The 13,287-nt window shown below is 40.8% G+C and overlaps 1 protein-coding gene across 3 annotated transcripts in view; it reads left to right on the top strand.

Annotated features, from left to right (window-relative positions):
* GXYLT1 (glucoside xylosyltransferase 1) overlaps positions 1-13,287 on the top strand; it is a 69,349-nt gene that overhangs the window by 26,981 nt on the left and 29,081 nt on the right. For all 3 annotated transcript variants that reach the window (XM_054024483.1, XM_054024477.1, XM_054024493.1), the window contains one exon: positions 10,973-11,147. In XM_054024483.1, coding sequence (XP_053880458.1) covers positions 10,973-11,147 — 175 coding nt within the window. The remainder of the gene's footprint in view (positions 1-10,972; positions 11,148-13,287) is intronic.

The raw sequence follows: 13,287 nt of genomic DNA, 5'->3' as shown, positions 1-13,287 counted from the left end.
ATGCATGCTTGCACTTCTTGCCATTGATCAGGAACGAGACTATATGAGTAATGATGGACAACACTGCCTGCATGATTTATATAAACTGAAAGGGAGGAGAAAGGTCACACTCCCTATGCACTGAAGTCATGAAACTATGGAACTGGTCAAAATGTCAGCCTCGTATCTTCCAGGACACCACAGCGGATACATTGAGCAGGGAATTCTGGCAGGACCAGAAGTGAGAGCTAAACAACACGGTCGTGCAGAGCATATTGAAACATTGGTGACACCCATCCATAGACCTCTTTGCGACCTCCCAAATTGCAAATGTCTGCAATTCTGCTCAAGAGCAGGGTTGGACTCCCTTTCTCTTCAACTGGGATATGTTTCTGCTGTACGTGTTTCCACCAATCCCACTGCTATTGAGGGTACTACACAAAATAAGAGACGGCAAGTTCAAGGTCATCCTGATAGCCCTCACGTGGCCCAGACAAACTTGGAAAGCATACCTATTGAGGATGGCAGTACGTGCACTGCACATTCTTGCTGAATCTTCTCTTGCAAGATGCCGGACAGGTTTACCATCTAAACCTGGAGAGATTTCACCTAGGAGCATGGCTCCAGCATCACAAACTGACCTGCTCTGCACAGGTGAAGGACATATTAGGAAACAGTAGGAGGACAACCACACGGAATACTTCCATTTATGCAGGTAAGAGATTTGCCATCTGGTGTCAAAACAAATTAACCCGATCTATTACCGCCCCCTTGCCAATGATTTTAGAATACATGCTAGAACTAAAGAACTCCAGCCTGTTCCTTAGCTTGCTTGGAATACACCTCACCACTATTACTGCTTTTTGCCACAAGGTGGACAGGATATTGATATTTGTTCATTCTACCACCAAACACTTTCTTAGGGGTATCAGAAATGTCTACCCTGAAATACAAGTACCTAGCCCATCTTGGGACTTGAACTTGGTGCTATGACTGCCTTACCTGGCCCCATTCAAACCATTAGCAACATGCTCTCTAACACATCTGTCAACGAAGGTGGCATTCTTAGTGGCTATCACGTCCGCCTGACGAGTGGGAGAGTTAGGAGCCCTCATGGCGCACCCACGATATACCATCTTTTTCTAAGATAAAGTCACCTTAAGATTTCACCCTGAATTTTTATCTAAAGTACCCTTCTCTTTCCACTTGAACCAACCAATCCATCTTCCCTCATTTTTCCCCAAACCTCATGGGAGCAAACAGGACTGAATATTACATACCTGGGACATCAGACACACACTAGCATTCTACCTTGAGATAACCAAGACCTTCAGAAAGTCAGAGACTTTTTATTTCAACTTCAGAATGATCTAAAGGTTCCACTATTTACAAGCAGAGACTGTCCAAATGGATTTCTGGATACATTAAAACCCAATCTACCAGGTCATTATCAATCTCAGTAGCTTTTCTCAACAATATACCTATCATGAACCTATGTAAAGTAGCCACCCGGGCATCTACCAACATGTTTACAAAACACTATGCGATAGATCAAGATCAGATGCATTGGTAGAACTTACTGTACTATCATCAGTTACCCATGCAACTCCAAAGCCCCTTCCATCTACTGAGGGGCACTGCTCAACAGTCACCTGAAATGGGGCACCCACAGAGACACACTTTGAAGAAATGAAGGTTACTCACCCTGTGCAGTAACTGAAGTTCTTCAAGATGGTGTCCTGTGGGTGCTCTATTACCCACTCTTTCCCCTCTTTATTTCAGAGTTTAATCTATGGACTTGGTGGTGGAGTAGGAACTGAGGGGGGTCTGAGACACGGAGAGTGCATGCATGACCTAGACAAGCACTGCTACTAAAATTCTCTGATCAAAGCCCCAGTGATGCACCAAAACTGGAAGTGGAGCACCCACAGAGACACCATCTTGGAGAATCTGCTACCTCACAGGGTGAGGTTTTTTTTGTTTTTTTTTGTTTTGTTTTAGTTCCAACACTTTTAAGCTTTGAATACCTTTCTGCAGTTGTCAGCAACCTTAGAGCATATATTACTGTCTGTCTCTTCCCTTCCCTCTGTCAAGACCCCTGTCACGGCAATCGTTCTTGGCCACAGAGGGCTGGACAGGACTTTGTTTAAATCCTGTTAACGTAATGTCTATATCATAGAGCTTATTCTAGAGCAGGGGTCGGCAGCCTTTCAGAAGTGGTGTGCTGAGTCTTCATTTATTCACTCTAATTTAAGTTTTCACGTGCCAGAAATACATTTTAATGTTTTTAGAAGGTCTCTTTCTATAAGTCTATAATATATAACTAAACTATTGTTGTACGTAAAGTAAATAAGGATTTTAAAATGTTTAAGAAGCTTCCTTTAAAATTAAATTAAAATGCAGAGGCCCCCGGACCAGTGGCTGGATCGGGCAGTGTGAGTGCTACTGAAAATCAGCACACATGCCGCAGGTTGCCTACCCCTGTTCTAGAGCAACACAATGTATTTTCCCCCAAAACCTGCTGTCTTGAAGTGTGCAAGACTGGACGCAGGTTTTTATTTATATTTGATCGAAAAATTTCCCCCAAATAAGGGGAGAACAATAGACCTGAGATCGAAAGATAAGGAAACGAGAGGGAGGAGGGAAAGGAGACAAAGTGGGGGTAGGAAGGGAAAAGGAGAGAACATCTCTTCTGTCTGGTAGGAATTAATGAAAGGTTTCTAAAAAAAATTAGATTCAATCTTTTCAAATTTGTCTGTGGTGTCGTCTCTGAAACGTTACCTGTTCTTTAGTTGCTAGATTAGGTGAGTTGCTGTGACAAACTTCCATCCCTGGGGGCAATGTGCTCTTTCATCTAAGCAAGTCGTTTGGTTATAAGCAATACTATAGAGAACCAAGCTTTCTGGGAACTGGAGAGTTTCCAGGATGGTGGGATATATTCCAAAATACAATGGGAAGTAATTTTTAATCCGATTAATCCTCCTATTTACTTTTAATCAAACGGATTATGTCTTGGGATAGTCCCAAAACATGTGACTCAGTGTGGCTGGATCCAAGTTTTGTAGCTGTGTCAAGCTCATTTACGTGGGCACTGGGCCAATCCAGTTTTCTTTTATTAGAAAACATTTATAATAGTGAAACCTTGCTGTACTTGATTAATTGAACATTAAAACTTATAACCATAGAGACACTCTCCATCTCTGAACCATAAATATTATGCAAACATGTAAAACTTCTGTACTGAGCAGGTTCCTGATTTGTTGCCACTTAGATCTGTATAGTGCAAAGCCATTATACGAGACTGTGTTCTCTTGTGGGAGAGGGTAGGAAGTTGAGGAACATTATAATTTTAGATTTGTGAAACAATATTTTTAGAGCATATCTATTGATTAAAAGGGTAGCCAATTGCTTGACAACCCTTGTTTCACTATTAAGAATATTTGAGGCCAGTTAACTAAGTTTAGCCAAACTTTTTACCTAAAGACAAAACAGTACAATACAAAGAGGAGACGTACATACCCTCCTTCTGGGAAAGAATTCTTCTCACTGTGTATTCACCTTACTCAGAAGGTGTGCTTCAAAGATACGTCCTCAAACCCATATTGTGGGTTGTTCATATTGTGGTTGTTTACAAGCTAAAAGCCCCATATGTTACTTAAAGTTTTAAATTTAACTCACTAGTTTGTGCCCGCTTTGTCCTTCGTATCTACCTATATTTTCTCTATCTTGTTTTAAAACTACATTCCAAGTGTTCATGAACCATGAAAGTATTCGCTAAGTGTTGCAGGTATGGTCGAGGAAGGTGGTTCTCCAACTTGTATCGGGCAGAACATTAATATATTTTGGGTTTGATACATTTCTTATTTTCTAATGCCAAAGCTGACTTAGCATGTGACCAGAATTATAGAAGGACATAGGCCAGTTCAGGCCATGTAACTCCTACAAATATGTATGCAATATAATATTATATTAATACTGTGTGTCTAATGCATATTAATATATGTGGTGTGAATAATACATATTGATGTATACAATGGCCAAGCATATATTGGTCAACATTGTACTTGGTACAAAGTATTCATGCATCTTTGCTTAGACAAATTTCCTATTTTCAAATGGCAAAGCTGACTTCAGCTTTTCAGAGTGTTGTGGGATACTTGACATGGATGAAAAGACTTGTGGAAAGAGCATATGTATTCCATTAACATAACATCCCAACATCTCTCTATATAATGTACATCTGTCTTTGCTCTGTCCATGCAGGTCATTGTGGTTCTTTGGCAGACAACTAGAGTGTCTGTGGTACAGAACTTGCTAAATGACAACCCAAGCCATCTATATCTACCCTTATCCATCAAGGGAATAGTGTCGTTCTTACTCTCTCTGGACCAGTGACCATTCAAGTATTTGATTCAAAGTGGTACAGTTTCAACAGGACAGGATAAAAGAGACCCATACCAGAATATACCTGGTGGTTAGGTAGGTCCCTCGCCTGGGAGAGGGGAGGCCTGGGTTCAAGTCCCTGAACTAGAGCAGGGATTCAAATCTGGGTCTCTCACATTCCAGGTAAGTGCCCTGGATATTGGGCCTAAAAGAGTGGGTAAAGGGAATGGCACTACTGGTTATGTGAATAGTGCCTAAATCCCCTTTTGAAAGTAGCTTGAAAACAATGTTTTGTTTTGATGATGTCAAAATGGTTCAGTTTGATATTTTGGAAATGCTTTCTTTTTGCATTTTGACCGAAACAATTTGCAAAATTGACAGACATTCATGGAAATGTTTCTCTCTCCAAATCTGCAGATTTCAGGGAAAAGTTTCATCTGAATTATTTCATCCAGCTCTATTCCAGAGTTGCTGGATGTTATCATCCCTTGAATCTTCTAATAAGAACTCTCTCTTGTTGAGAGAAAAGCATGGTCCACACCCAGTTATGAAGCTTAATTAACTTTAAAACTTTATTGGTGAAAATTTTAGGATTTAGAAGTTTTTAGCACCACTTTAAGCAAAAAGCATGATTTAAAGCGGAGCAGGACAGGGTAATGATCAGTTGTTTTAAAGGCTAGAAGTTCACCAGTTCTTTTAGTATGAATTCTTTTTATTATGAGTAACATTTTATTTCATTTTATAGGTCTTGGAACTGTACATATTAATGTGTTTTGGCCTGATTGTAAAAAGTTAACATGTTTGCAAAGCAGCTTTTGATAACTTGAAGGCAGCTTTGTGCGTAACTGTCCTTAATTAAATACATGCCTTAATGGCATTGACTGGATTAATGATTAAACACTAAAGAGCATATTATTTTTCATTTTGAAATGTAGCTCTCATTTTTGGAGGATTGGTGAGAATAGATAATATCGTAGACAGATTCTTTGTGTTTTCCTCTGTATTTATTGCTGACAAACTTCATTAAAACAATTGAATTTATGCATCTAAAATATATTTCTAATGCTGTTTTCCCATGTATGTAATTTCTGTAGCAGCTACAGCTAATTATGTGCTGGGGCAGGGGGATGGATAGGAGGTGGAGCTAGGGGAGCAACTGACACTTGTGGTGGGGCGGGAGCAGGCTCCAAGCTGGGAAGGGGCATCCTGGCAGTTCCTATTTCTGTTCCTCATTGGCTGGTGCTTGATGCCCTGTGCTCCCCAGAGGCTGGTGCACATGCTCCTGACCCTCTGGTGGGCTGGGTGACTCTGCCAGAACCCACAATTGCTGGAAGGCAGGGAGAGGAGATCTGTTCATACCTTCTTTCCAGGGGGCTGGCCTGATCTCGTGCACTGTGGTGGCTGCTTAAGCCCCTTCTTCAGGTCCTGTTCTGGCCTCTGCAAGATATTGTGGTGGAAGAAACATATATCAGCTCCCCCAATAGGCATTTGTCCTGTCCCTCCAGTTCTGAGATCACAAATGGGAAGGGACCAGGTCTGTATGGTGGAATGAGGGTAGCAGGAGGTGCTCAGTCATGAATGGGAGATGCTTTACAAATGTCTAATGAAATATGGCTTTTAAATAAAGTTTGAGAACCCCTGAGAGATCCTTTAATCAGATGTTATGTATGGTGTCAAACACTATGGTGAGATTATATACAGTGAATTTTGATTTGCTCTAGTGGAATCAGTAGTTTAGTTGTCTTCACAGGGCCTCTAGATACTTTTCACCTCAGTTCACATTTAATGTTGCATACTGTCCTCTGTTGGTTAGCTAGTAAGAATAGGTTTGGAAGCATTCTAAGTCAAAAGTTTAAAATTTAAAAAAATAGTTCCTTTGTCAAATAATTATTTGTGAATGGTTAAAATTTATTCCTGAGCAGTGTTTTGGGTTTTTCTTTTGTTACCCTGGGGGGAGGGAGAGAAACTTGGGAGGGGGAATAAGAACTGCGATAGACCCAGGCCAGTGGGGTACAGTAGAGTAGTAGAAGGCAGATATACTGGCCGCTGGATAAGCAGTTTTCTGTTCCCTGGCTGACCAGAGCAGGGGCTGCTCCAGGCTAGGGTGGACACATGACTCCAATTAGCCTGCAAAGAGTCAGTTGAAGCTGTTAAGCCAATGTGAACACCTGACTCTAATTAAGGCCTCTCTGATACTATAAAAAGGCTCACTCCAGTCAGGCTGAGGGAAGCCAGAGGAGAGGAAGTGTGGCTGAGGGGCTGGGTAATGAAGACACCCTCAACCATTGGAAAGGGAGCCCTGAGGTAAAGGTGAGGAAAGTGTTGAGAGAGAGAGAGAGAGAGAGAAGCGGGAGAGCTGTGGGGAAGTGGCCCAGGGAAATGTAGCAACTCTGGCAGAGCAAGGTTGGCTGCCAACAGCTGCTACCATTAGGGTCCCTGGGCTGGAATCCAGAGTAGAGGGCGGGCCTGGGTTCCCCCCAGCTCGCCACTACAGAAACATCTCCTGGGTGGGGAAGACAGGCTCCTGACAGGACATGAGGCTAAACTGTTTGGGAATAAACCCGTAGGGACAACAGAGACTGTGGGAGTTCTCTCATCAACCTCCTTGCTGGCTTATAATGAAAAGGGCTACGTAGAGGGTCACAGTGAGTCTCTGAGGCTAGCGTAATCTGACAAGAAGTGCGGGACCCACTGAGACAAGGTCAGAGCTCTGCCACAGAACTTAAATTTGAGTTAAGGTTTCTGGGCTACATATCCCACTAATGCAAACCATAAAGAGCATTCCGTTAAGCAGCTAAGTCTTTCAACACCCCATCTACATTCTACTCAGCAGTTCTTTCATAATATCAACTACCTCCCTTCCACCACCCATAATTCATATGCTTTCTCTCTCTTCTTAAACAGCATGCAGCCTTAACTCTGGCCAGAAGTGTAATACATGAGTGCACTTGGTTATAATTATGTAATTGCTATGAAAAAAATTACTACAAAATTCAGATGATCCATTCACAAAACGTTATTAAACATTGCAGAAAAACATCTCTCAGCCACCATTTGCAATATAACATATCTAATTCACTTAGTTCTTCATCTGGTTTTGTACTGATCTATGCTGAACGTTGTTTATGAAAGTCTTCCACCAGCCCTCTATTATGGGGGCACTTGTGGCTCTATAATTAAGGTTGAATTGAGGGTTTTTTTGCACTTCGTGCAGGATTCAACTCCTTGGTTATATATGAAAAATAGTCTTTTCCCTCAATACACCACTTTTTGTCCAGAGAATGAATTTTCTGAGGTTTTGTATGTGAATTAATTGGTAAAAAGGGCATTTGAAGAAATCTAGTATTGTGTCAGAATTTTTGTTGCAGAATAGGTCACTCTTCAAATTTCCTGTGTAGTTAAAACTCATGGAAATCTTATGCACAGGTTAAATTTTGAAGAAATTTTGTGTGTAAGATTAATAGTAATTCTTTGCTATTGATTCATAACTGAAAGTTTCTTTTCTAGAATGGTGTGACACAGATACCCTTCGCAAAGGATCCTCAGTTCTTTACAAACAGCTCTCACCTCAGACCTGACAAACTCACTCCACCAAACGTGTCTTACTTTTTATGGATAAATATCCTTTAACATGTAAGATATCAGTAGAAAACTCATAACTTGTCAAAACTCATAATCATTGTGAGATGTATGTACAGATAATATTTAAGGGATAATGTGTTTATACTGAAAGTATGTTTTATGTAGTTGGAGTAGACATTAGTAACCAGGAGGTAATGTGTCTTTATGATGACCCATTCAAGTGAAATGGAGCTGTCACCCCTCCCAGGTCAGTCGGTAATGAATGCTTGGTTCTATTGTTTACCCTTGTCACAGTCCATGGAAAACTATCAGAGACCGAGACAACAACAGTTGAAACCACTTAAAGGTAGAAAAGAAATGCTACCACAAGGCAGGCGTTCACCTTTTTGAATAGAAACAAAAGACTGTTTTCAGTATAACAGAGACTGGGGGAGGCACTCTGGATCCATTCACTGAGGAAAATCCCAGGCACAAAGGAATTCTTGTGTGTTTGGATCCTGGTTCTTGAGAAACCAGTGAGCTTGGAACTTTGGCGTGGGGGAGGTGGAAATCTACTAAGATAGGATAGGTAATTGTTAAGTGTAGAGCCAGCTTTGCATTTTTATGATTTTGTTTTGTATTGCAACCGTTTGTTTCCACCACTATGTTTTTTTCCAGTTAAATTTCTGTGTGGCTTACAGGAGCAGTGGTTTAAGGTAGAATTGGTAAACAGGATATAATGTACCTTTGGGTGCAAAAGATCTGGAATCTCTGAGAGTAGCCAGTGTCGGGGGCTGGATGTCACATGGGAACTATTCAAAGGGATTTGGAGGTTTGGGTGCACCTTATTGTTAGCCTGCAAGGTGAAGGAAAGGCTGGCATAAGCCCAGAGGAGAGCTCTTGAGTGACTGAAGGGCTGACAGGTCAGAGAGCTGACACCCAGCTACGATAAGAGAGACTTCCTCTCACTAGAGGCAGGGAGTAACAAGGTGACTCTCAGTTCTGGATATCCCAAGAACCATCACACACATGTTGAATAATGCTCTTCAGAGTTCTGTAAAACTGGCTTGTAGTGATGTCCAGTGGGGGTGGTGGTAAAATCTAATTTGTCATTAAATTAAATTGATTAATTTGGCACCATAAACACCGATTATGAATTAATCATATGGTTATTGCATTGCTTCACTACATAGTGGTAATAAGGTTTAGGTGCTCTAACTGCATTTCCCTAAGGTAATCCAAACACATAAAAGTAAATTTAAGCTTAATTCTGAATTTCCTTCATTGCGGGATAACTACAACATCCATGTAATTTTTTTAACCTTACTTATACATACTCCCAACTTTAACTCTATCTAAACAGTTAATTATTAAAACACATGACCTCTAATGACCAATAAATATAGTCAGAGCTGCATATTGGTTATGCAGGATGTGGATGGAGATGCACAGGCTATGGATGATGAATTGGAGGTAGCTGAAATTGAGAAAAAGATCTGCTGAGTGGGGAATAGGTGGACTGTTGAATGACTTAACTTGAAGTTGACCAGATTTTTTTATATATTAGTTTTCCAGTTTATGTAAATAAGAATATATCTCTTTATTGCCATCCTCTCCCCACCCCCCCCAAATCCAAGTCCGTATAACCTGGCTTCTTGTCCTGGTCTGTGGGGAAATGCATTCTTTCCCCCATGTCCCGTACTTCCCTGCCATATTCAGCTTTTAAACTCTTATATATATAAATTGATACTTAACAGTCGAATGGTGTAGGGGAGCATGGTGAAGAGTAAAGATTTAGGTGGCGGGAAACACATTGAGGAGCAGGGCTGTAGGGTCATGGGTTCAACATGGAAGCAAGTTGGGGATAGGGAGAACCTGAGCGGGCATGGAAGTGGGTGCATGGTCGGGCGATAGTAGTTGCTCAGTAAGATGTGGAGTGCTGAGTGGAAGTTGGGAGAGAGAGAGCTGGAAGAGGTCTGGTTGGAGAGGATCTGTGCTCTGAACCACTTGTGGCCAGTCAGTGTTTCTCTCTGCTTCCACCACTTCTCTCCTGCAATATCATTTCAGTTAAAGCCTGTTCTCCCTATAATTCTGCTTCTCTTGCATTTCACCCCCATATGCTCTTTCTGTCTAGTTTCATATTATGGAATCTTCTCTAGAGATGTAGATGTCATTTTTTATTATAAAAATATTATTTTTAGGCACTTCCTAAATTAAGGTTACCAGGTTAGGAAATGCCAATGTTAATTCTATCTGCTTGTATATATGCATTATGTTATGGTTTATTATATGCTTGCTTTTCTGCTAGACTCTTGTTTAATCCAGCACACGGTGAATGAGGCAGGTGTGAAGCATTTATTTCAAAGTAACTTCTTAGAACAGAAAAAAGCTGTACCCTGTATAACTGCTTAAGTCATCCAGCAATTTTCCTCTGTGGAAAATTAATGTTTTTAAATGACTTATAAATATTTACCCTCGTTCAGTCTTTGGAGTCCTGTCTCATTTACTGCAGATTATCCAGCCTCTGCATTAAATTAGGTAGGATCCCATGAGAAAGGAATATAATGAGCATATGACTAAGAACTTTGTTGTAAAATATATACATAAGATATAAGGTTGCGCTCTCAACCTTAATCGTGGCATTTTTGACTTCGTGACACTTGTAACTCTGTAATCATATTCTGTTAATGTAATTATTTTGATGGAATTACTCAGTAGGTGAATTTAAATGAAGGATAGTAATGTAAAGTTTCCAATAACGTGGTTATTTCCTTTTGTGAGTGTTGCTAACATTTTGTATCTGTATTGCTGTATAATTTTGTGGATATGAGGCTAGGTCAGACTAAACTTTAATCTAGACAAATGTAACTCAGTACTATCTTTTCTGTCCTGTTCCAAGTTATCTTTTGTTAAAGAAATACCATTTTTACTTCCTAACTTCAATTTAGAGCAAGAATATTTTGTTAATCAGATTATGCATTTAAGAAGACATAACTTTTTATATCTGTTCTTGGAAAATGCCAATTTAATTTTTACTGTTTTTCATTAGATATGATTTTATGAAAACGCAGCCTGCTGAGAAGATGCATCTAGCAGTGGTTGCCTGTGGTGAAAGGCTGGAGGAGACTGTTACTATGTTGAAATCAGCCATTATTTTCAGCATCCAACCTCTACAGTTTCATATTTTTGCAGAGGGCCAACTGCACAACAGCTTCAAAGGCATAGTAAGTATCTAAGTCACACACTGAACCAGTTTGTAGCTTAGTGGAGGTATGTGTGGCTTTCTCTTAGACATCTACTGCTGGGTATTGTTCTGTTAGATGTAGTTGCAATGATTCAGGTTTGTGTGTGTGTGTGTAACATTAGGAAGTCCTTATATTCTCTGTTGGTCAGACCATTGCACGATATTTCAGGCCCACTTCACTGTCTCCATCAGTGAGCACACTTGGTCACTTTTTCTTTTCTTTTTTTTTTTTTTTCTTCCAGCTGCAGTGTGTCTCTCCTGCCCACTTCACCCCAGAGGTTATTACTGGTTCTGTTCCCTGTTTCCATTGTAGGGCTACTGAAGGATGGCTATCAGAGCTTATGTAAAAGTTAGTAGAATGAGTAAAAAGTGCCCTCAGAGTGGGAGGGGATCCACAACAGGTACTGTGGCAGATTATTTCTTTGCAACAGTGCTGTCTCCTCAACCTCAGGCCAAGGGTTACACTCTGTTTCACTGGCGTTGCTTATGGCGCCTCTCTAAGACTAATCATCATTGTGGCTCCAAGCTCAAGTTTCATTCATCTGACCTATTAGTCTCTGATTCAATCTCTGGTTCCCTCCTTCAGTGATACATTTTCAACTGTCTTGGACTTGAAGTCCAGTTCCCCTCTGGGACCCACACTTTTCCTTCTGCCAGGCGTTTGTTCTTCTAAACTTATTCTGTTTTCATAGTGACACACAACCCCATTTAAGATGTCTGTGGTACATAATTACTGGTCTTTCTAAGACACTTTTCCCTATTCCCCAATTTCTTCCAAGTTTATTTCCCTTAACCCCTCCGCATCTTCATCTGCCAGGTCTTTTTTTTGGCAGTGTAGGCATCTCCTTAGTGCCCTGTCAACCTCTGAATCCTGGTCACAGAACATCATGGGAGAAGAGTGTGGAAGGCTCCAAAGAGGAGGTGGTTTAGATCTCATAACAGAGCCTCCTTCAAAGAGAAATTGGTCACTTCAGAGACAGACTGTTCTGGAGAGCTCAGTTCCCTGGGGGAGTACCTTTTGAGGCTCCAAGCTTCTTTAGTACCAAGAGTTCTTCAAGACTTTAATTCTTCAAAAAAAAAATAGTGCCAGACATACCTTGGTACCAGGGCCCAACCCACAACATTTTGGTACCTGAGGCGGGGAGCTCAAATGACACCCCAATGTCCCCTCGCTTGGATCAAAACTTTGAAAGGTCTCAATTCTGCCTTCTTCCTGTTCTACTCCTCTCATGGTACTGTTCTGCTACCTCCCCCAATAAAGGAGAACTAACAACTTAAAATGCCTTGTTCAAAAATTTTAAGTAGCACTTAACTTTCAAAAAGAAGAACAGGAGTACTTGTGGCACCTTAGAGACTAACAAATTTATTAGAGCATAATACATAGTCTCTAAGTTTGTCTCTAAGGTGCCACAAGTACTCCTGTTCTTCTTTTTGCGGATACAGACTAACACGGCTGTTACTCTGAAACTTAACTTTCAAACGCCCGAACAGCAAATGTAACTTTTCTTGTCTGCATAGCAAACACTGGCATTTTTATCTGTTTGAATAATCAAAGTGGTGCTTTCTGTGCCTTCTTGGTTGCAAAGATTTGAACTGTTTCCTGAAGGTCCACAATCTGGGCCAGCTCATGCTCTATTGAGATGGTTGCAAGGCTGACCAGCCTCTCCTGTGTCATTGTGGAGCACAGATGTGTTTTTATTAACTTCAGCTTGGAGAAGCTGCGTTCTCTACTGGCAACTGTTACAGGAAGTTAGAAGTATGTGCAGAGCAACAAAAGCATTTGAAAAGAGGGTGGTCATCTTATTTGTGCACATATATTCAGAACAGCCTGTGGAATTGATCCTGCTGAAATGTATCTTGAAAGGGCTTTCAGTTCATCACCTAAATCGCTCGCATCAATATAGCGCATGTCATCTTGTGACAACACTGTCTCTAGTGCCCTGAATTGCTGGTGTAGGTCTTCTTCAGGTATAGTGAGGAGTTTTGGAATATCATATAACATCCGAACTATACTGCTGTGTTCCTTGAGCTGCATGAAATGTTCTTCAACTGACTGTATTGCACAATCTAGCAGCTGGTTAAAGAATTCAACCTTGAATTGTTGTTTGGGGTCTCTTATG

The sequence above is a fragment of the Malaclemys terrapin genome, chromosome 1, assembly GCF_027887155.1.
Source record: "Malaclemys terrapin pileata isolate rMalTer1 chromosome 1, rMalTer1.hap1, whole genome shotgun sequence".
In the NCBI taxonomy this organism is placed as follows: Eukaryota; Metazoa; Chordata; order Testudines; family Emydidae; genus Malaclemys; species Malaclemys terrapin.
The sequence above is the reverse complement of the archived record's forward strand: the minus strand, read 5'-3'. Positions and strand labels throughout refer to the sequence as shown.